The sequence below is a fragment of the Macaca fascicularis genome, chromosome 13 (assembly GCF_037993035.2).
Source record: "Macaca fascicularis isolate 582-1 chromosome 13, T2T-MFA8v1.1".
In the NCBI taxonomy this organism is placed as follows: Eukaryota; Metazoa; Chordata; class Mammalia; order Primates; family Cercopithecidae; genus Macaca; species Macaca fascicularis.
Window position 1 is genome coordinate 66,193,901 of NC_088387.1, and position 23,567 is coordinate 66,217,467.

Below are 23,567 nucleotides of genomic sequence, written 5' to 3' on the forward strand. Positions count from 1 at the left end.
GAATCGCTTGAACCCGGGAGGCAGAGGTTGCAGTGAGCCGAGATCACACCACTGTACTCCACCCTGGGTGACAGAGCAAGACTCCATCTCAAAAAAATTAAATAAATAAATAAAAAGAGCTAATTATTTCCACAAAAAAAATGGAAAGGATCAGGGCAGAAAATTTTGGGGAAAGGTGAAAGCCTACATAAAGAACAGCTACAGCCCTGGGTCTACTTCCCAGTCCCATATAACCAAAGGACTGCCACCCCCCCACACACACTCATACCCACACACTCACCCACGCACGCCCCTATAACACTACCACCACATCCCAGGATCCTGATTTATTTTCTAGAATGGGAGAGACTCTTGACTTGAGAACATTGGTCACAGTAGATAGTAGGGGATTGTGAAGCAGAGCTAAAGTAAGCATTAAGTGAAAGCCTGAATGCCAAACAGTGGGACCTCTAGCCTTCTTCCTCTGCCTCCTTCTAGAATACCTTCACCCAGGAAGGATATGGGGAATCCCTGAATAAACTATTACTGCCCCCTCTCTACTCCCTGCAAGAGAAAAGACCTCTAAAAACTGATATTTGGTGAGTGGTTGGAGAGGGACTATGATTGAAAGAGAAAGATCACCCTGAAGAAGGCCAGAAGTCTATAGTTTTGCTCTTGAGAATAGAAAGCCAGATAGGGACCAAACCATGCAGAGCTTTGAATGGCGTCATAAAGAACTTTATCCTAAAAGAAATCAGGAACACTTGAAAGATGTCAAGGGAATATAATATGGTCAGATTTATTCCATGAATCTTACTCAGTGGTGTGTCACGAACTGACTGCCTGGAGATAGAAATTAGAGATCTCAGTCTGGGACTTTCAAAGATGTAATATAAGTCTGATATGGTAGCTGTTAAATTGCCTGCTAAAGGGAATATCAAATTGAGTAGTAAACTTCTAAGGAAAGTTTCATTCTTTGAACAGTTATTGAGAACCTGCTATTTTTTTTTTTTTTTTTTTTTTTTTTTTTTTTTTTTTTTGAGACAGAGTCTTGCTCTGTCGCCCAGGCTGGGGTGCAGTGGCCGGATCTCAGCTCACTGCAAGCTCCGCCTCCCAGGTTTAGACCATTCTCCTGCCTCAGCCTCCCGAGTAGCTGGGACTACAGGCGCCCGCCACCTCGCCCGGCTAGTTTTTTGTATTTTTTAGTAGAGACGGGGTTTCACCGTGTTAGCCAGGATGGTCTCGATCTCCTGACCTCGTGATCCACCCATCTCGGCCTCCCAAAGTGCTGGGATTACAGGCTTGAGCCACCGCGCCCGGCCTAGAGAACCTGCTATTTTTGACACCCTATGCTAGACTAGAGATACAATGGTGAAAAAATGCAGTTCCCTGGACTAATAGAGGTTTTTCATCTAGATGAGAAGACAGTTATTAATCAGAAATCATACAAATAAATATAAAGCTACAAGTATGACAGCTGCTACAATGGAAGGGTGCGTGGTGCTATGAGTGTGTAACAGGATATAATGGATTCTCTGATTGTATTCCTAGTATCAATTTTACGTATACCTCACAGAGTAACATTCATGGGATTTAGGTGGGATTAATGTAACTTCCAGTTCCAGGGATAAATAGGCCCTGATTTGCCCCAGCCAATCAGTGCTTGACATTCTCTATACCACAGAACTTTAGGTTTAGGGGTGGACATGTGACCTAAATTAGTTTAATCACATTGAAACTGTGAAATATGTGAAAGAAACTGTCTTTTGATATGGACAAAGAACTACATAACCTTGGGAGCTCCTGGCCACCATTTTATGATACAAAAGGAGTAAGCCTTAGGATAAATCTGACAGCAGAAAGAAAATTGAAAGGCAGAAGGAAATCAAGTTCTTGCTGATACTGTTAAGTCACTCAATCAAATCAACCTGAGGTTCACCTTATCTTCAGACTTCTCATTTATGTGAGCCAATAAATTCTCTTATCATTTAAACTAGTTTAAATTGGATTTTTTGGCAATCGTAACATTCCAAGGGGGATTTGTTCGAATGTGGCTTTTGTCAAAGGAAAAAAAACACACACACCCAAGGGATTTGAACTAGTTAGGGAGTCCAAGGAGGATCCTCCAAGGAAGTGATAATAGTGGCAACATTTAAAAGATAAAATGGGAGTTATTAGGAGATGATTGGTGGGGAAGAAAACTCCAGACAAAGAGAATACCTGTGCAAAGACACTACAGCAAGCGTGGGCATGAGTCTGAAAAAAAGACTTTGGGTTCTAAGATGCAGCTGGAGAGGTAGGCAGAAGCAGGATAAAAAGGGCCTTTTAAGTCATTGAAAGGATTCTGGCCACTGAAATATTTTTCATAATATATAGGGGTGGACAGGATACATCATATAATGCACATGACAGCACCTCACAACAAATTATCTAGCCCCAAATGTCAATGGTGTTTAGGTTGAAAAACTTTGCCCTAGGAAATTAACCTACAAAGATATTGGCACCCATAAAACAACTTTTGCACAATCATTTATTGTTTGAAATTACAAACCATTGGAAATGACACAAATATACAAGAAATAAGTTAAATAAATTGGGGTACATCTATACAGTTGATGCAGGATTTTTCTTGACCACTTTGACACCCGGAGACCTCTGGCTGGCAACACCCCATCTACTCGGCTTGTGCTCAAACTCGAATCCTCCAGCCACCACGGCCTCAGCCCCTGGCAGGAGGGAGTGTGTGAGTGAGTGAGTGCAGGGCAAGAGTGGGCTCTCCGCGGGGCTTGCAGATGGACCAGGTGTGTCGCATTGAGGGAAATGAGGTGGCACCCAAAGGGGGCTCATGACCCTGAAGGCCCAGAAGGGGGTGTTACAGTATGCTAAGAGCTCTTTTAGTTCCACCGTCTGCAGCCCAATGGACAGTGGCATGTTAACAGCTCTATTAGTCCCATTGCCCCACTCGGGCCCGTGGCTTCAGGACTGGCTCTGCCCCACTGCTGTTTCCCATCGCATTGCGTGGAGTGGTTGCCCTCCACCAGTAGAGGGCAGAGGGCCACAGTGTATACAGCCTTCTTTGTATCTGCGTTTGGTGGGTCCCGAGTTTTTGTTCCATGTCCAAGAATGAGGTTACGCTGACAAAGAGTGAGGAGGGTGGAGAAGAGTTTTATTTGAACTATGAAACAGCTCTCAGGGAAGAAAGGATGCAAGGGTGTTCCCTCACTCAAAGTCAGATGGTCTCTCAGTGTGGCTAAGTCCAGGGCTTTTATGGGCTCAGAATGAGGGAGTGCATGCTGATTGGTTTGTGAGTATGCAAAAAAAGCCTAAAACGACGGCACCACTCAAAGGTAGGCATGACAGTGTAAAAAAACAATTAGGGAAGGGTAGGTATGTGTAAAATAGGTGAAGGGTGGGGATCAATCAGAAGAAAGCACACCAAATGGGAAGAGAGGTTCTCAGTCCGGTCTGTGGATTTATCCTGGATTTGTGGCTAGCCTTTAAACTGTCCTCGGCTTGAAGGAATGGTTTCACCAGGGACCTGCCCCTGTCTGCCTAGGATTTGTCTGCCTCTTGCGGCTATCACAGTGGGATACTATGTAGCCATTAAGTAGAATGAGTTAGCTCTACATACACTGACCCAAAAAAGGCTGTCCCAGGTGCGGTGGCTCACGCCTGTAATCCCAGCATTGTGGGGGACTGAGGCAAGTGGATCACCTGAGGTCAGGAGTTTGAGACCAGCCTGACCAACATGGTGAAACCCCATCTCTACTAAAAATACAAAAATTAGCTGGGTGTGGTGGTGGTTGCCTATAATCCCAGCTACTCAAGAGGATGAGGCAGGAGAATCGCTAGAATCTGGGAGGCGGAGGGTGAAGTGAGCTGAGATCACGCCTCTGCACTCCAGCCTGGACTGTGTCTCAAAAAAAAAAAAAGAAGAAGAAAAAGTGGGGGTCAGGGGGTCAGATATGGTGGCTCACACCTGTAATCCCAGCACTTTGGGAGGTCAAGGCAGGCAGATCCTTAAGCTCGGGAGTTTGAGACCAGCCTGGGCACCAATATGTAGAGACCCTGTCTCCACAAAATATACATAAAATAAAAAGGAAGGAAAAGAATAGTATTCCATTACAGTCATGTGTCCCTTAACAATGGGGATACTTTCTGAAAAATGCATCATCAGGTGATTTTTTGTTGTGTGAACATCATAGAATGCACCTAAACAAACCTAGATGGCATAGCCTACTACAGAGGTCCCCAACCTTTGACACCAGGGACTGGTTTTGTGGAAGACAATTTTTCCATGGAAGGGGGGAGTTGGATTCTCATAAGGAGTGCACAACTTAAGACCCCTTGCATGTGCAGTTTACAATACGGTTCTTGCTCCTACGAGAATCTAATGCCCCTGCTCATCTGACAGGGGACGGAGCTCAGGCCGAAATGCTGGCTTCCCGGCCACTCACTTTCTGCTGTGCTGCCCAGTTCCTAACAGGCCCCGGACCACTACTGGACCACTACATACACATTTATTTATAGTTACCTGTATATGCATAGAATATCTCTGGAACAGGACTAGATACATACTTTGTGGACCCAGTGCAAAATAAAACTGCAGGGCCCTTGTTCAGAAACTTTGAATTTCAAGTTAGTGATAGCAAAACTTAAATCAAGTGCCTATCTGTACAGGTCACCTCCATGAAGCCAGCCCTGCTCTGGCAACATACACAGGAAAATGGAATAGAGGTGATTCCAAGAGGAAAATTCCATGAGTGCCAGGAGACAAAGACTAAAAAAGAAGACTTCGTTTTCACTATATACCTTTGCTTTTTTTTTTTTTTTTTTTTAAAGACAGTCTCTCACTCTGTCACCCAGGCTGAAGTGCAGTGGCGCAATCTTGGCTCACTGCAACTTCTGCCTCCCGGGTTCAAGCGATTCTCCTGCCTCAGCCTCCCAAGTAGCTGGGATTACAGGCCCCCGCCACCACGCCCGGCTGATTTTTATATTTTTAGTAGAGACGGGGTTTCACCGTGTTGGCCAGGCTGGTCTCGATCTCCTGACCTCCGGCAATCCGCCCGCCTCGCCCTCCCAAAGTGCTGGGATTACAGGTGTGAGCCACCATGCCCAGCCTGTCTTTTTAATTTCATATGTGTAAAGGCATTACTTATTCAAAACAACAACAAAAAAGGAAGATTGTGGGCTTATTTGGTTAACAGCTCTTTGAAGTGGAACTTTGATGACTGCCTGAATTAAAGAACATCTGCTGGGGAAATGTGGTTGTGGGGGGCCCTCAGACTTGGGCAAGCACTAGGCCCTGTGTTTTGGAGGGGTCTGAAATCCATGGAATCATGGGACTGCAGCCACGTGTAGCCCACTCTCCCTTTTTCAAACCATGCTGTGGGCACTCTAGAATTCCCTACCCCAAAAGCCAAGCCTGACTCCAGGGTCTGCATAATCCTCTTCCCAAGTTCAGTCTTCCTGAGGAATAACCAAAGGGTGAGGCTTGGACAGAAGGCTGGAGTGTCTAACATCAGGCTCAAAAATTGTGTGAAGCATTCTGATTCTTCCAAGGCAGCAATGTTATTTTCTCTAAGGTCAAAATACATTTTGTCCACATTCATCACATCGATTAACTGGCTCTATTGTTATGTACTATATTATGATGATTTAGTACATTTTCTGAGGTCTCCTGTAGATTTAAAAAAACGATGAATCCAGATTTTGAAATTATTTCTATCAGCATGTGTTCTGTACACGTTGTACACGTTGTAGTGTACTGCTGAAGGGCGTCCACACATAAGGGATCTGGTCAAAACATAAGCACGTTTTAACAAGACCATTGATCTGTTATGACTACAACTCCCAAGATGCACTGCAGGGTCAGGGTGCGCTTCTCGCCTGGTTTTCACCGATCTGGCTAACCAGCTGCACAGAAGTGGCAGCTGAACAAGCTGAGAGACTATATTAAAGAACGAATATAGCGGGGGTGGGGAGCCGGCGTTTATGGTCCCAGCTACTCGGGAGGCTGAGGTGAGAGGATCGCTTGAGCCCTCAAGGCTGAGGCTGCAGTGAGTCGTGATTGCGCCATTGCACTCCAGCCTGGGCGGCAGAGAGGAGACTATCAAAAACAACAACAAAACGAATTAAGGGTTTCTACCAAGAGCGAGCTGGTACTGAAATAAACGACACGCTACTACGACCCAGCGCGTGACTATATCCACCGCACAATGTTCGATAATAACCTCAATGCAGAGAATTCCTCCTTCCCTTATTCAGTGCAGAAGACCCCTATAGAGAACGCAGGAAATGCCCACGAGAAACTCAGAAGTATCAAAAAAAATCACAGATGTGTTAGGAAAGTAGCTCCCCGCCACTTCCCTAAACTTATCTGCAGATTTACTTTGCAAGGTTACAAAAACAAGAAGAGCACTGTCTTTTCATGAAGCGGAAATTGTGCTTTTCAATCGCCAGCTACTAAGAGCCTTAACGGTAAGGCGATCTGCGGGAAACAGGAATTCGTCAACACACTTTTGCACGAATTGCCTGGAAAGTTGTGTCCATAGACAATTCCTGGGCAAATGCTTAATTGTAACAGACTCCATAACGAGGTTTAGTGGGCTTCCATTCGGCTGAAAGGGCTCCACGTTTTTTCTTTTTCACAGAAAGGTTTAAACTTTTTTTTCCCCCTCAGGCGGACGGAGTGAGCTTCCTTCCGTCAAGGTATGAAAGCACTTTTCCTTCCTTTCTGTCCCTGGTTACTCCGCTTCAAGGCTACGTACTTCCCCCGTTTGCTTTGTTTTTTCCTCAGAGCTGAGTCGCTCGGAACGTCACACCCTGCTGCAAGCCAACAACCCGACGAAGTGCAGGACGGCAGTAGCCTTCCACCTAGCGGCCTCTCGCGGCTCAGGCGGGGACCGGGAGATCGCGAGAACCTCCCGCCCAATTGCGACCCCGCGCCAGAAGGCGGGGCCGAAAGAGGAGGAAGTCTCGCTGAAGTACTCCCGCCCTAGTCGGGTACCCCTCCTCGCGAGAGCGCCGAGCACTCCGGCCTGGGAAGCGCGTGCAGAAGCGGAGGTGCTGTTCATGGGACTTGTCGGCCGCCGTAGCCCCTGCTAGGACAGCCCGTGCGAGCCTGCTGGAGGAGGAAGAGAAAGGCAGAGAGAGTCGGGTTACAAGATGGCGGATCTGTAGTAGTTACTGCGGCGGCGGCGGCGGCGGCGGCGGGAGAGCGAGCGAGCCCTGTGGGGCAAAGGGACGGGAGGGTGGGTGTATGCGGGGTTGAAGTGAGAGGTAACCAGACCTCCGGGCGGAGGGTCTCAGTGGCTCTTGTCACCCCTTCTCGCGGCTGAACCTTTGAAGCCATGGTGAATTCGGGCCTCTCTGGAGCCGCTGCCGCCGCCACCGCCACTATCGCGTCTACCGTCTCCCAAGAGTGAGGGACGCGGACGAGGTGAGCGAGGAGGCGGCGGCTGGAGCGGTGGAGACAGCAGCTACCATGTCGGATACGCGGCGGCGAGTGAAGGTCTATACCCTGAACGAAGACCGGCAATGGGACGACCGAGGCACCGGGCACGTCTCCTCCACTTACGTGGAGGAGCTCAAGGGGATGTCGCTGCTCGTTCGGGCAGAGTCCGACGGTAAGGTTATCGGAACCGTAGAATAGGGGATAGTGCCTCTGATCCGGGCACAGCCTGGGGTTTAGGGCCCTGGGCCCGTTACCGTTGCTACCACTTCGGGACAGCGCGTTGGTTCTGAGCTGACTCTTGTGTACGGCAAAAACAAACTACTGTACTTTTGACTGGACTTATCCTCAGAGACCGAGACTCTGTCCGCCTCCCATCCCTCTTAAGGATTGGACTCCTTCCTTTCCAGTCCCTCCTCTTTTAAAGAGGGGAGAGTGTGAGAGAGAAGGGAGGAACTAGTGAGAGACTAGGTACTGATGTCGCCCTCCTCCCCCTTTATTCCTGTATTTTCTTATCCATTATACGTCTAGTACAAACGGTTTAGCGAAACTTTTCTTTCCGAGTGTCGTTAAAAAACAAAACAAGCCAAAAAAAAAAAAAAAACACTTGTACCAACCAGGTGCCACAGTCGACAGGTGTTGGGGAAAACCAAAAGGCACCTTTTCCTGGCTGTATTTGCTGACTGTTGCCACGATACATGGACACACAAGCACAACATCTTTAGTCTGGGATTTCTTCGGGCTGCCTTTGTAGAAGGCGCTATGAGAAAGTGAATGCCTTACAATCTAAGCAAGTTGGAACACCAGAGCGGGTTGTAAACTGCTGTATTCTTTGGTTTATTGTAGTCATGTGAAGTATTTTAAATTACAAAATGTAGAGCCGTAATTAAAATGCCTTTTATAGTGTAATCTGGACTTGATTTGAACAACTGATATGGGCAGTTAGAAAAACAATCTTAGGTTTATTCTTGACATATTTTGTATTCTTGCTTGTTCCCTTTTATTTTAAATAGTTATCACTTATTTCTACAGAAGGTATTCTTTTGTTCTTCACGAGAAAAGGATAAATGCAGCACTGTAATTTCTACACTAAGTATTTAATCCCTGTCATGATTTTGTTTTGTAATTTGCATTATTTGTTAAACTGGGAATAAAACAACTTTTGTTAAAAAGAATGGCTTGAAGTGGTCATTTAGACCTTAAAATTTTTATTTCAATAAAATTTTAATAGTCATCTAGTCTCCTTATTCCTTGGTTTGAATGTTGGTTTTAGATGAATATTTTCTTTAAGGGTGTATGGGAATAGGGTGAAATATTTTAGATTAAATATGAAGCCTAGATTTGGAGAGAAAATGTGAATTTGAATACATTTTGTTAAGATGTCCAACTGGGTAAAAAGACATGAAAAGTTTGCGGGTGGTGTGTGTTTTTTTAATGTGTGTTTTTTTTTTTTTTTTTTTTGGAGACAGAGTCTTGCTCTGTTGCCAGGCTGGAGTGCAGTGGCGTGATCTGGGCTCACTGCAACCTCTGCCTCCTCTCTCTCTCTCTCAAGCGACTCTCCTGTCTCAGCCTCCCGCGTACCTGCGACTGCAGGCACGCGCCACCACTCCCAGCTAATTTTTGTATTTTTAGTAGAGACAGTTTCACCATGTTGGCCAGGACTGTCTCGATCTCTTCACCTCGTAATCTGCCCGCTTCAGCCTCCCAAAGTGCTAGAATTACAGACGTGAACCACCGTGCCCGACTTTAATGTGTATTCTTATTTTTTTCAGGGTTTTATCATCTGAGACTTATTATATATTATTTTTTATCTTTCAGGATCACTACTCTTGGAATCAAAGATAAATCCAAATACTGCATATCAGAAACAACAGGCAAGTAGTTGTTTATCTTTAATTTGAAAGACTTCATCTGTGATCAAGGAAGTATTAATCTGACAAAGGTGGGAAAACTTTCCTGACAAGAAAAAAACATGTTTGGTAAACAGAGATCATGTGTATTTCTCTTGCAGGTTAAAAGTTTCAGAATGAAAAGTGAAAGTTTTTGTACTGGTGATAATTACCATTTTTGGATTGATCCACTGTTGGTTTATTCTAAGATGTATTTATTAGTATTATTTAACTGTAGTTAGTCAAGTCTCTTCTATACCTTGTACACGAAACCTTTTGTTCTGAGTCATGTTTAAAGGAAATGACATAAAACAAAATTCAAAGGGATACTCTTAAAGCAAGGAAAGCCTATTTGTGGTGTGAAATTAAATCCTTTGACTCAAGTAAAGGTAGAGGTTTTGAAGTAGAAGCATTAAATCCTGCTGTTCAATTGTTGTGTATTTTTAATATAGTAATCAATGGATACCTTATAAAAGTGTACATTGCCAATTATGTAACATCTTCTGTTAATATTTATTGTCTTATTTGGGAAAGAAAATGTGTGTTGTGTTTTAGCATGCCTGATTAATCTGAAAATGGTAGCAGTGATTCGAGCTTTTTTTATTCTGTGAATGTTTTTATTTTTATTATGAAATATATTAAAATTGAAAAGTACAGAGAATAATGGGTGTCTACTGTAACACCACCAGATTTAACAATGTTAACGTTATGCCATATTTGTTTCAAATACTTTTGTAATATTGAACATTATGGATAGAGTTAAAGCTTGTTTGTATCCATCCCGTTCTTTACATTCGCCATCCCCTACATAGGTAACCACTATTCTGAAGTTGATGTGTATTCTTTGTGTACATGCTTTTATACCTTTTCTGCATATGTATGTATCCATAAATAATATGTAGTCTGTTGTGTGTTTTTAAACTTTACACAGTTGATATCGTACTCTTACATGTATTCTGCAGCTTGCATTTTTCACACATTCATTTTGAATATTTGTTCATGTTAACAATGTAGATCTAGTTTTCTTTTTAAACTCTGTATAGTATTCTTATGTATGACATACACCTATTGTTATACATTTGAATTATTTCCAGGTATTTTGTGTGTGTGTGGTATGTAAAGTCACGATGGCAGAGATTTTTGAAGGAAGATAAATTATTTTAGGATTACATTTACAGCATCAGTGCCCACTTCAAGGTTTATGAAAATTTGGATGCCCAGAAACAAGTACTTCATAGTTGGAGGAATAAACTTCTGTCTGTTGTGCAGCTTATTAATACAAAGTCTTACTGTTAAACAATTGTTTTATGTATACAACACATTCTTAATCAGTTATTTGAAATACTTTAAAATTTTCAATATTCAATTCATAGCTTATTTTCTCTGTTTAGAAAATATTGTGTGTCTTTTTTGATGGAGAAACAAATTAAACATTTGTCCTGAATTGAAAACCTAAAGATGTTTCCTATACCTTAGACATTTTAAGGTAGACATTTAAGTAAATTTAATTTCTAAGTTAGCCAAGCAGCTCTTACTCTCTGTCTTTATACCAAGTTTTTACCAGATAATCACTTTTAGTTTGTTTTTGTTTGCTTGCTTCTTTGTAGGGAAAGAAACACTAATTTTTTTTTTTTTTTTTACAGTATTTCACTTATCTGCATGAATATAAAGTTATCAGGAACTTTGTTCTTGAATGTAACTAAGTCATAAGCAGTTCCCTACAAATTTAGTTATAATAATGGATTCTCAGATTGTATATAAGATCCTTTAGCTGTTGTTACTTTGGAAAGATCACATTATGGAGTAGGTTTGTAGTTAAAATAGTCACCCAGCGTAAGTTAAAAATACACAGTGGTTCTATGAATACTTTAGAATCATTAGGACATGTAGGTAATTTCATGTATGTTACTCTACTAGAAAATTAGTTCTAGATCATTAGTATTTTTGTATACACTAAGTATAAAGTGTTGGAAAAATTGCATTATTTAAAAAAACTACACCATTTGGAAATGTTTTCTGTAATCACATGTAAATAATACAATATTTGGGCTTTTTTTAATAGTTTATTTTTTAATTTTTTTTTTTTTTGCAACATAACATTCAGGTATATAAGATAACTCTGGTAATGAGAAGAATATTGAAACGCTATAAAAGAGTGAAAAACTTGTGTGAATGATATTACCTGTTTAGTTTTGTTTAAATCGAGTACACTTTTCTAATGGAAATCATAGGGCCATTTAGGGGTTATGTTAAACTTAGTTCCTTGTAATGGATGTGGTTTTTCGTATTTTCACCCAAATTTTCAATTTGCATTTTTGAAAATAATTTTTTTGAGAGGCTCTTCTGTCCCCCAGGCTGGAGTACAGTGATTTGATCACAGCTCACTGCAGCCTCAACCTCCTGTGCTCAAGCGATCCTCCAGTTTCAGCCTTCTGAGTAGCTGGGATTATGGATGTGAGCCACCATGCTTGACTAATTTTTTAAAACTTTTGTAAAGATGGGATCTCATTATGTTGTCCAGGCTAAATTTGCACTTTTAAAAAATTTATTACACATTTTTTTTGTTGTTGTATTTGTAAAGACGGGGTCTCACTATGTTTGCCCAGGCTAATCTTGAATTCCTGGCCTCGAGTGATCCTTTTGCTTCAGCACCTTCACAGTGCTGGGATTACAGGTGTGAGCCACTGTATTCAGCTTAATTTGTACTTTTTTGAAGTTACACAAATTGAAATTTCCAAATACAGTAATATTTTTCTATGTTTGTTAGAATTATCCTTTGTAAAAGGCATCATTTAGATTATTCAATAAATTAGTCTAGAAAGTTACTGATTTCCAAATTTTACATGAAGTCTGTTGTTCATTAGTGGAGTTAAAATTTTTTTTAAAATTTGTTTTCAGAGATGGGATCTTACTATGATGCCCAGGCTGAGCTTGAACTCCTAGACTCAAATGATCCTCTCACCTCAGCTTTTCCAGTGGCTGGGACTATAGTAATGGGTTAAAAAATCTTTTTGTTTCCATTAGTGGGTTTTTTATTAAAAACTTAATGAGTAAGTGAATGAGATGTTTATAGGCCATTTTGCTGTATTAAAATATGTTGACTATGCCAAGCATGGTGGCTCACACCTGCAGTCCCAGCACTTTGGGAGGCCAAGGCAGGAGGATCCCTTGAGCTCAGGATTTCGGGAACAGCCTGCACAACATAGCAAGACCCCATCTCTACAAAAAAAATTCAAAAATTGTCCAGGTGTGGTGGTGTGCAGCTGTAGTGCCAGCTACTTTGGGAGCTGAGACGGGAGGATCATTTGAGCTTGGGAGGTCAAGACTGTAGTAAGCCATGATTGTACCACTGCACTCCAGTCAGAGAGACAAAGCCAGGCCCTGTCTCAAAAAAAAAAAAAAAAAGTTGAGTAAATTCAGAGGGGAATGTTTAACATTCTTCTTTTAACATTACAGTTTTAAAATGAGCCAACTACTAAATTGTGTGCTCAAGATACATCTTTTCTTTCAAAAATGAAGTACCGAATTGTGAGCTTAAAAGGAGTTAGAATGAGTCAAGCTGAATGTCATATGACTGGATATTGAAAAGTCATTATTGATTCACATCACTTCCTTACTGTGCACAATACTGAAGTAGTTAATGGAAGAAGATGTACTTACTCAATAAACTTAAGCATTTAAACATGTTGGAAAGAGGAGAGAATCATTATATGATACAACATGAAATAAGATACCTGATAGGTGTGACAGAAATTTTAAGTTACTTAACATCAGTCCCACTAATACTGACTAAATCAAAAGCAGAGTCAAAGCGAGGTATGGTGGCATGTGCTTGTGGTCCCAGCTACTTGGGAGGCTGAGGCTGGAGGATCACTTAAGGCCAGGTGTTTGAGGCTGTAGTATGCTATGATTGTGCCTGTGCATGGCCATTGCATATCAGCCTGGGCAACATATCTTAAAAAAATAATAAAAACGAGTCCTACTAGGCACAGTGGCTCAACACTTATAATCTCAACACTTTGGGAGGCTGAGGCCGGAAGATCACTTCAGTCCAGGAGTTCAAGACCAGCCTGAGCAACATACTGAGACTCTGTCGCTACAAAAAATATAAAAATAAATTAGCCGGGCATGGTGACACACACCTGTAGTCCCAGCTACTTGGGAAGGTGAGGTGGGAGAATTGCTTGGGCCCAGGAGGGCAGTGCTGCAGTGAGCTGTGATTGTGCTACCGTACTTCAGCCTGGGCGATAGAGCAAGATTGTCTCAAAAAAAAAAAAAGAGTCATAAGAATGTGTACCTATTTAACACAGTTGTGTATTAACTGGGTTTAGGAAAATCCTCATTGCAGTTTTATTTGGAGGCAGGACGTAACAGGTGAAACAGATACAGAATGATAGTAAGATAGCTGATAACAAATGTTTTACCACAGTCTTCACTGAAAGCCCATGAAAGCATTTCACACATGAGGCAACAAAGGTACAGAAAGGGTAAGATTCTTGACTGAGATTATACAGCAGGTATGTGCTGACACAAAATATAAAAAGTAAACTTGTATTCCACAGACTTAAAGCAATAGAAAATTAAGGAAGAGGTTAATGTAAGCTGGAATCATTAAGAAAAACTTCATTCCTGGTGGTTGTGGAAGGAACTGTGATAGGGAAGGAAATATACCTGCTACACAAGGTATTAAGCCTATCTGTAGCAGTGGTTTCTTTTTTCCCCCCCTTAATCCCAAATGTGATAATACACAGGTTCAGAAGGGGACATTACAGGTTCTTGAGTAGGGGCCTAAAGTGATACTGTGTTTAAAGAAAAGAGTGTGGCAATGTTATGAATAATAAATTGGGGAGGAGGGATAGGGTGGAGCAGAAGATCTTTGAGTAGCAAAACCTTTTACAATAATTCAGATACAAAAAATGAAAGTCTATTCCACCATGGTAAATGGACGTCAAGGAACAGAGCTCCAGTATATTTTCAAGAAAGTGCTGGAACATTTGGTAAATGATTAAATATGAAAGACAAGGAATCAAAGGTCACTGGTAGTGTTTTTGAATCTGGCCAGGAAAATGATGGTTCTTTCCAGAAAGTGGGAAGTTAAGCAGGTTTACATTAATCTTTTGGTTTGAGGCTTATTTAAAAAAATTTTTTTTTAGTATGTAATATATTAGCCCAGTTAAAAATTCAAAAGGTATTTATTGAAGTCTCTTTCCCACGCCAGATTCTGTCCATACAGTTTCCCTCGCTAGAGGCCACTCACACCAGTTTCTTATATATCTTGCCGGAGATATGCATATGTAAGCAAATATGCATACAATTGTAGGTATTTTTTCCCTTTTATTGGTATAAATGGTAGCATACTATGTACTGTTTTGTGCATTGCTTTTTTTTTTTTCCATCTGGGCTTATAATAAATATAGTAAAATAAATGGAAAGAGATTTTTTTTTTTTTTTTTTTTGGCGACACAGTCTTGCTTTGTTGCCGAGGCTGGAGTGCAGTGGCGCGATCATGGTTCATGGCTTCATGATCATGAATCATGGATCATGGCCTTGACTTCTGGGCTCAGGCTCCCACCTCAGCCTCCTGAGTAGCTGGGACTGCAGGTGTGCACATGATGCCTGGCTAATTTTTTGTAGATATGGGATTTTGCCATGTTGCTCAGGCTGGTCTTGAACTCCTTAGCTAAAGCAGCCCACCCACCTTGGCCTTCCAAAGTACTGGGATTGCAGACGTGAGCCGCCACACCCAGCCCATGAAAAGGTCTCAAAAGGAACATCTGGGAATAGAGATAGGGTAAGACTTTCCAGCAGGAGATTATAACTTAAGAATCATAAAAGGCCTGGCGTGCCAGTAGTGGTCCCAGCTTTTTGGGGCTGAGGCAGGAGGATGGCTTGAGACCAGGAGTTTGAGGCTGTAGTTCGTGATGATCACACCTGTGAATAGCCAACTGCACTCCAGCCTTAAAAAAAAAAAAAAAAAAATCAGATTAATTATGAATTTTTAGATGCAAGGTAACCTCCTTTGGGGTACTAGCTATAAATTGAGAAAAGAACAGAGCTCAAGACTGAGTCTTGTTGATCTGACCACATTTATTCATTCATCCAGAAATACCTCATTGAATGCTGCTTCTGGCTGGTCACTATCTTTCGTTTGGAACTTTTTGGAGGCAGGGCGGTGGTTTTTAGATGAGACTGTCTCCCAGCCAAGAGCACAGTGGCATGATCATGTCTCACTGCAGCCTTGACCTCCTAGGTGCGATCCTCCCACTTCAGCCTTCTGAGTAGCTGAGACTGCAGGCACATACCACCATGCCTGGCTAATTTTTTTAATTTTTAGTAGAGATGAGGTCTCACTATGATGCCCAGGCTGGTCTCAAACTCCTGCACTCAAACAGTTCTCCCTCCTTGGCCTCCCAAAGTGCTGGGATTACAGGCGTGAGCCTCCACATCCAGCCAAGCTGGGATTTTTGTTTTTGTTTATTAGAGTTTCACTCTTGTTGCCCAGGCTGGAGTGCAGTGGCGCAATCTCGGCTCACTGCAACCTCCACCTCCCAGGTTCAAGCAATTCTCCTGCCTCAGCCTCCCTAGTAGCTAGGATTACAGACATGAACCACCACGCCCAGCTAATTTTGTATTTTTAGTAGAGACGGGGTTTCTCCATGTTGGTCAGGCTGGTCTTGAACTCCCGACCTCAGATGATCTGCCTGCCTTGGCCTCCCAAAGTGCTGGGATTACAGGCATGAGCCACCACGTCTGGCCATTGGGATTTTTAAAGTAAGCTTTTGAAGAGTTTATGCAAAGTGATGGCATGATCCAGAATACTTGGTATCGATCTGTGGAATTGAAGAGAAGCAATAAGTGGGAAACTCATTGGGAGATTGTTGCATAGTCCAAGCAAAAGATAATGTTGGATTGGATTGAGGTGATAGAGATGGAGAGAGATGGATGGATTTTGTGATACATATCGAAGGTAGAATTTACAGGGCGTGCGATGGATCGGTTATTGGTAATCAGGAAGAAGGAAGATCCATAACCATTGACTGTTTCCCAAGGTCAGTCCTTAGCATTGGAAAATAACTCTAAATATAAACCCCATTTAGTTTCTGGTATGTTGACGAGATCAGAGAAAATAATTTAAGTTGAAGTTTAGAATGAGGGGCTGGGTGCAGTGGCTCCCACCTGTAATCCCAGCACTTTGGGAGCCCAAGGCTAGCAGATTACCTGAGGTTGGGGGTTCAAGACCAGCCTGGCCAACATGGTGAAAGCCAGTCTCTACTAAAAACACAAAAATTATCCGAGTGTGGGGGCACACACCTGTAATCCCAGCTACTCAGGAGGCTGAGGCAGGAGAATCACTTGAACCCAAAGGTGGAGGTTGCAGTGAGCCAAGATTGTACCACTGCACTCCAACCTGGGCAACAGAGTGAGACACTGTATCAAAAAAAAGAAGAGCAAAAGAAAGTGATGATGAAAAGGTGCTCAGTTACCTTAATTCAGATTTCAGTGTTTACCTGGACCTTCTCTCAGAACATTGATTGTAGCCAAAATGGGAAAGGCACTGGATGGCTGGATAAAGCGTTTTGGATTTCATTCTATTAGTCATATCCATTGACCTGACTGTAGATACTACTGTCTATAGATCTAGACACCAGAAAGACCAAGGCATGATTAGAAAATTGTGACTTTGAACCCCATCCCCCAACCTCCAGAAGGGGAGAGGGACTGGGGGTTTATTAATCACCAGTGGCCAGTGATTTACTTAATCATATCTGTTTAATGAAGCCTCCATAAAAGCCCAGTGGGACTGGGTTTGGAGAGCTCCCAGATAACTAAGTGGAAGTTCCTGGAGGATGATGTCCCCAGGGAGGTAATGCAACCTTTGAGCCTCTTACCCCATACTTTGCTCTATACCTATCTTCATTTGTATCCTTTAAAATATCCTTTATATTATAATAAACTGGTAAATACAACTGATTCCCTGCATTCTGTGATAGCAAATTAATCAAATCCAAGGAGGGGGTCATGGGAAGCCTGATTTATAGCCATTTGGTTGAAAGCATAGGTAAAACAACCCAGTCTTGCAGTTGGCGTTAGAAGTAGGGGCAGTCTTGTAGGGCTGAGCCCTCAACTGTGGTATCTGACGGTGTCTCCAGGTAAACAGTGTCAAAGGTGAATTGGAGAATACCCACCTGGTGTCTAGTATAGAACTGATTGATATTGGTGGGGAGAAATCCCCACACTTCTTGGTGATGAAGGTGACAGCAGTGATTTGTATTGTGAGAGTATAGTATGAGAAACAGTTTGTTTATTCCTATATTCTCATACCCACCTTTTGTGAATTATTGTAGCCTATATGTGGAGATAACTGCAAATATTTTGTAATTTAAACTGTCCTAACTCAAACAAAATAGATAGGTGCCTTAAAAGGGGTTGATAATGATATAAGTACAAATGAACTACATAATGGTTAAATTAACATTTACTGCTTAACTGTCAACCATGCGACAAAGCAGAAACAATGATGTAATAGATCTGACAAGAAGTTATCCCCTCAGAAAGTTCAGTTATTAAAAAGATAATTTTTTTTAACTTTTTTTTTTTTTTTTTTTTTTTTTGAGACAAAGTCTCGCTCTTGTCCCCTAGGCTAGAGTGCAATGGTGCAATCTCGGCTCACTGAAATCTCCACATCCTGGGTTCAAGTGATTCCCCTGCCTCAGCCTCCCGAGTAGTTGGGATTACAGGTGCCTGCCACCACACCCGGCTAATTTTTGTATTTTTAGTAGAGATGGGGTTTCAACCATGTTGGCCAGGCTGGTCTCAAACTCCTGACCTCAGGTGATCCACCCGCCTCGGCCTCCCAAAGTGCTGGGATTACAGGTGTGAGCCACCATGCCTGACCGATAATTTTTTTTTAAATTAGATATGGGAGTCTCACTGCATTGCCCAGGCTGGTCTCAAACTCCTGGCCTCAATTGATCCACTTGCCTTAGCCTCCCAAAATGCTAAGATTACAGACTTGAGCCATTGCATTCTACGAAAGAATAATTTTAAATATGGATTTATATCCACTGTTATGTTTGGGTATCTTATGCCTTAAGTGTGTATTGAGTTTTAATACTAACTAATGATATGGAGCCATTACAGTTCAAATATTTAAAAATTTTGCTTATGTTCTTATAAGCCTTTTCTATTTCAGCATGTGTTTTATAATGCATTAATATGCTAATATATTCTTGTATATAATATATAAGCAAATTAAACTACAGTCAAAAATGTTCTGGAGATCACTGTTTGTGAAGCTATTTTGAGGAAGGCTCTAAGAAGATGACTTGGGAATGTAGGGAGCCTGAGCGGGTACCCTGGTGTTTTAACCAGCACTGACCAGAGTAGCTCTATTTATATCTTTTTTATATATGGAGGTTCTTAGTAAATTTTTGTTTGTAAAAGGGGTTCTGTTTTTTTTTAAAAAGGTTTGAAAACTTTTGTGGATGATGAGAGAAACCGAAGGATTTTTTTTTTTTTTTTTTTTTTTGAGACAGAGTCTTGCACTGTCGCCAGGCTGGAGTGCAGTGGCACAATCTCGGCTCACTGCAACCTCTGCCTCCCGGGTTCAAGCGATTCTTCTGCCTTAGCCTCCCAAGTAGCTGGGACTACAGGCACGTACCACCACACCCAGCTAATTTTTGTATTTTTAGTGGAGACGGGGTTTCATCATGTTAACTAGGATGGTCTGCTCTTGACCCCGTGATCCGCCTGCCTTGGCCTCCCAAAGTGTCGGGATTACAGGTGTGAGCCTCCACGCCTGGCTGAAACTGAAGGATTTTAGACAAAGGAGTGACTTGAGAGAATTTTAGACTAACTCTGGTAGCAAGTTTCTCCCAAAAAGCATAGCCAGGAAGAAGGTAGAACACCGATTTCTAGCTATTTTTACCTGATGACACAGAAAATAAGAAGTATTAATCTGAGGCCTGGATTAATTAAATAATATTTTTCATTTACTGTTTAAAGCCAAAAAGTACTGAAATGTTCCCATTTTCAAAACTTTGTCTTTGATCTGGAGATGATTTTTAGTTTGTATTCATGTCAGGTTATCATATTTATAAGTACTAGTTAAATGAACAAATTATTACATATAAGGTGTTTTGTAGATTATATTTTTGGTAGAGTATAAACTCAATTTGTATTTGTTTGAAAATCAAAGTTTTAGCCATATTAAACTTTCATTATTATATATCCTTTAAAGATTGTTCATTTGAGTATTGCATAGTGTTTTTAGTGTTTAAAAATGTGTGTATAGGCTGGGTGCAGTGGCTCACACCTGTAATCTCAGCACTTTGGGAGGTCGAGGCAGATGGATTGCTTGAGCCCAGGAGTTGGAGTTCCAGACCAACCTGGGCAAAATGGTGAAACCCTGTCTCTACAAAAAATTAGTGTGGCGTGGTGTGTGCACCTGTAGTCCCAGCTACTCGGGAGGCTGAGGTGGGAGGATTGCTGGGGCCTAGGAGGTCAAGGCTGCAGTGAGTCGTGATTGTACCCTTACACTCTAGCCTGGTCACAGAGCAAAACCCTGTCTTAGGGGGGAAACAAAAAACAACAACAAAATATATATATGTATACGTGTGTGTGTGTGTGTGTGTGTGTGTGGTGTATGTTTTATTTTAAATCCAAACTTTAGTTTCTAATACAAGGGTTGACGACCTTTTCCTAAAAGCGTAACTAACCCTTTGGTAGGCATGTAATCGAAGACGTTCTAGGAGACTGCTTACCTAAACCTTGGGCTAATTTTTCTACACCCTAAGGTACTGAACTGGGTGCTGTTGGTAGCACTTGTAAATAAGAGCAAATAGCTTTGTTTCACCATGGTGTTGCATTTCTTAAGATCCTGAAGTCTTTTCCAGATTAAAAAAAAAAAAAAATGGCAAAAATAGAGTTAAGCCTTAACCTATTTTCAGGTATTAGTTAGCTTACTTTTAACCAGCTCAAAGGGAAGGATAAATACATAGGTGGTTAGTGAATGGGACAGCTGATTTTCTAGAAGCAACAGAAAGTAGATGGTTGGAATGTCTTTGTTACAGTTTTAACCAAGAATGGCTAGCCTTTTTATAAATATTATTTGGGTAACATGAGTCAGAGCCTACTAACCTGTTTTAATATTTTTTGTTTTAGAAAATTGCTCAGTGTCATTTTTAGTACCAAAGCTATTTTATTGCCAATATATTACTAATAATGCCAATCAAATATACATTTATTACTTTTATCGGGGCATTTGTCATTGCTGTGTTTTCAGTCCTCTTGATTTTTATTTATACTTTGTAGATATCTCTTTTCTAGTGTGATGATATAGAAATATTTATTTTTAAACAGGATACATTAATTGTTTGGTCAGAAGCAGAGAACTATGATTTGGCTCTGAGTTTTCAGGAAAAAGCTGGCTGTGATGAGATCTGGGAAAAAATTTGTCAGGTGAGTTTCTTTTTATAGTATTTAACTTAACGTTTGCATCTTTTCTTGAATTTTTGTTTCCTTTTTACTTCAAACATGTATTAGGATGTGGAGAGATAGTGTCTTAATGTGAGACTTGATAATATAACTTGAAATTTTTTTATCTTCTACAGCAAATTATTTTACTTCAAGTTTTTTAAAAACAACTTTGTCATAGTTTTGTTTTACCACTTTAGATTTTGATAGCATATACTCATAATTAATACCTTATATTATAGAGTGGCAAGTACTTTAAACAAACCAAAAGAAGATTAAGTAATTAAGTCAGGCTTTTAGATTAAAAATAATAAATATTTGGTCATATGTTTGCCTGATGTTTATGAATACCGTACGAGGCACTAATGATCAACAGTATTCATGACTTTAGTTTATGTGGAACTTAGAGTGTAGTAGGATATATAGAATATGTGGTAACTCTTAAGTAACTAGAATTTTTTTAAAAGAAACCTTTTATTTTAGAACAGTTTTAGATTTACAGAAAATATAACTATAATGGAGAAGACAAACATCTCTTATTTATAACTAAGATATTGATTTACAAATCTGCTGGAACATAAATTTATATGGTGGATAATTTAGTGATTTCTGTATAAGATTATCCTTGTCCCATCCTACTACCCCACCTCTATATGTCAACACCTACTTTTTAATACATGTTCTTGGATATAAATGTATTTGTCCACCCGGACGCAATTGCTCACACCTGTAATCCTAGCGCTTTGGGAGGCCGAGGCAGGCGGGTAACCTGAAATCAGGAGTTCGAGACCAGCCTGGCTAACACGGTGAAACCTCATCTCTACTCAAAGTACAAAAATTAGCTGGGCGTGGTAGCGCATGCCTGTAGTCCCAGCCACTAGGGTGACTGAGGCAGGAGAATAGCTCGAACCTGTGAGGGAGGTTGCAGTGAGCCAAGATCATGCTACTGTACTCCAGCCTGGGCGACAGAGTAAGACTGTCTCAAAAAAAAAAAAAAAAATGTGTTAGTCCTAGAAATTTTTGTGGAAATTTGTTTATTACTGCTTTCACTTAGGTAGTTTCAGGAGGTCTCCAAGAATGCTCTCAGTTTGCATAATTCATCGGAAAGACTCAACAGAATTCAGCAAAACGTTATACTCACAGTTACCGTTTATTACAGCAAAATGATACAGATTCAAATAGCCAATGGGAAAAGGTGCATAGGGTAGGGTCTAGGAGAGTTCCAGGCTTGAGCTTCCAATTCTCTCCCCCAGTGGAATCATGCAGACAGCACTTACTTCTTTCTCCCAGCAGTGATATATGGCAGCACACATTCAGTACGGCCAACCAGAGAAGTTTACCCAAACCTTTGTGTCCAGGGTTTTCATTGGGGATTAGGGTTTACGTAAGCATGGCTTACCACCTGTGTGGCTAACCTTATTCCAGCACCTCCAGAGGTCAAGAATATCTTGTGGTCCAAGGCCCCCACCATATACCACATTGTTAGTATAGTATGTCTGGCATAGGTGAAGGCCCCCAGGTAAACAAAAACACTATTATGAAGCAGGATATTCTGAGTGCTTAGAGTTTACCTCTCTGGAGCTAGATAAGGGCCAAACTTTTCCTTTGGCAAGGTCAGTCCTTTACTGCACAGGCCACTCCTTGACCAAGACTCTCTTACACCAAAATGATCATATTTGTGTGAGCATCTACATTTAGTATAGGATTTATATCACAGATGGAGAAATAATATCAGTATGAATATACCTAGCATTTGGGTCCAGTGTGGAGTAGAAACAGGTTTGAAGACACAACTAACTTTTCCTGTAAAACCGTGTCATACCTTTTGTATTTTTGTACTACTTTGATTTCTTATTTCTCTCCTTCATCTGCAGATTTTACCTTATGATAAACTTGTACAGAACTGTATACCATAGAAACTGATAGTCAACAAAATCCAGCTTTTTGTCAGTCCAGTGATTTTTTTTCTTCTTCTTAGGTTCCAGACCATGATTCTGTAGGGCCAGTGACTTTCCTTTTTCTTAGTTTAATTATTCAAATAACTCAGCATGGGCCAGTGATTTTTCTATCAGCATTACATCCTCAGGAAGCTTTAACTCAATATCCCAGTACATTTGATCATCAATATCAGTATTATAAGATTTATGTAGATAAGGTAGTTGGATGAACAATACTAGTGTTACACCATATCACAGTATGGTAGTAGATGTAACTTGAAAAGTAACAGTTGATAGATTCTAGCACATTACTAGAATCCCACTTAGTCATTAACAGTTGGTCTGGGGCTGGGCATGGTGGCTCACGCCTGTAATCCCGGCACTTTGAGAGGCCAAGGCGTGCGTATCACGAGGTCAGGAGATTGAGACCATCCTGGCTAACACAGTGAAACCCCGTCTCTACTAAAAATACAAAAAATTAGCCAGACGTGGTGGTGGGCGCCTGTAGTCCCAGCTACTTAGGAGGCTGAGGCAGGAGAATGGCGAGAACCCGGGAGGCAGAGCTTGCAGTGAGCCAAGATTGCGCCACTGCACTCCAGCCTGAGCTACAGAGCGAGACTCTGTCTCAAAAAAAAAACAACAGTTGGTCTGGTTCATCATCATATTGTATGATGAAATGTCTCCCAGAGCAGTGTCATTCTTCGAAGCTTACCGGCTGCCATTTAACCTAGTCAGGTTTCAAGAGGAGGGGTGGTCTTGGCAAACCTATTGCTTCACCCTTCCAGGCATCTGTTATAACTGAGCCAAGAGACAATGTCATCTCTTGGCCTTCAG

At 41.3% G+C, this 23,567-nt stretch overlaps 1 protein-coding gene across 34 annotated transcripts in view; it reads left to right on the plus strand.

Moving 5' to 3' along the window:
• The first annotated feature begins 7,113 nt into the window (after positions 1-7,113).
• Positions 7,114-23,567, plus strand: part of PPP4R3B (protein phosphatase 4 regulatory subunit 3B) — a 72,061-nt gene continuing 55,607 nt past the window's right edge. For all 34 annotated transcript variants that reach the window (XR_012422369.1, XR_012422370.1, XR_012422368.1 and 31 more), the window contains exons 1-3: positions 7,114-7,607; positions 9,251-9,306; positions 20,683-20,781. Coding sequence is in view for 28 of the 34 variants with exons in the window: in XM_045369288.3 (XP_045225223.1) it covers positions 7,466-7,607; positions 9,251-9,306; positions 20,683-20,781 (297 nt within the window). In the remaining 6 variants the exon portion in view is untranslated. The remainder of the gene's footprint in view (positions 7,608-9,250; positions 9,307-20,682; positions 20,782-23,567) is intronic.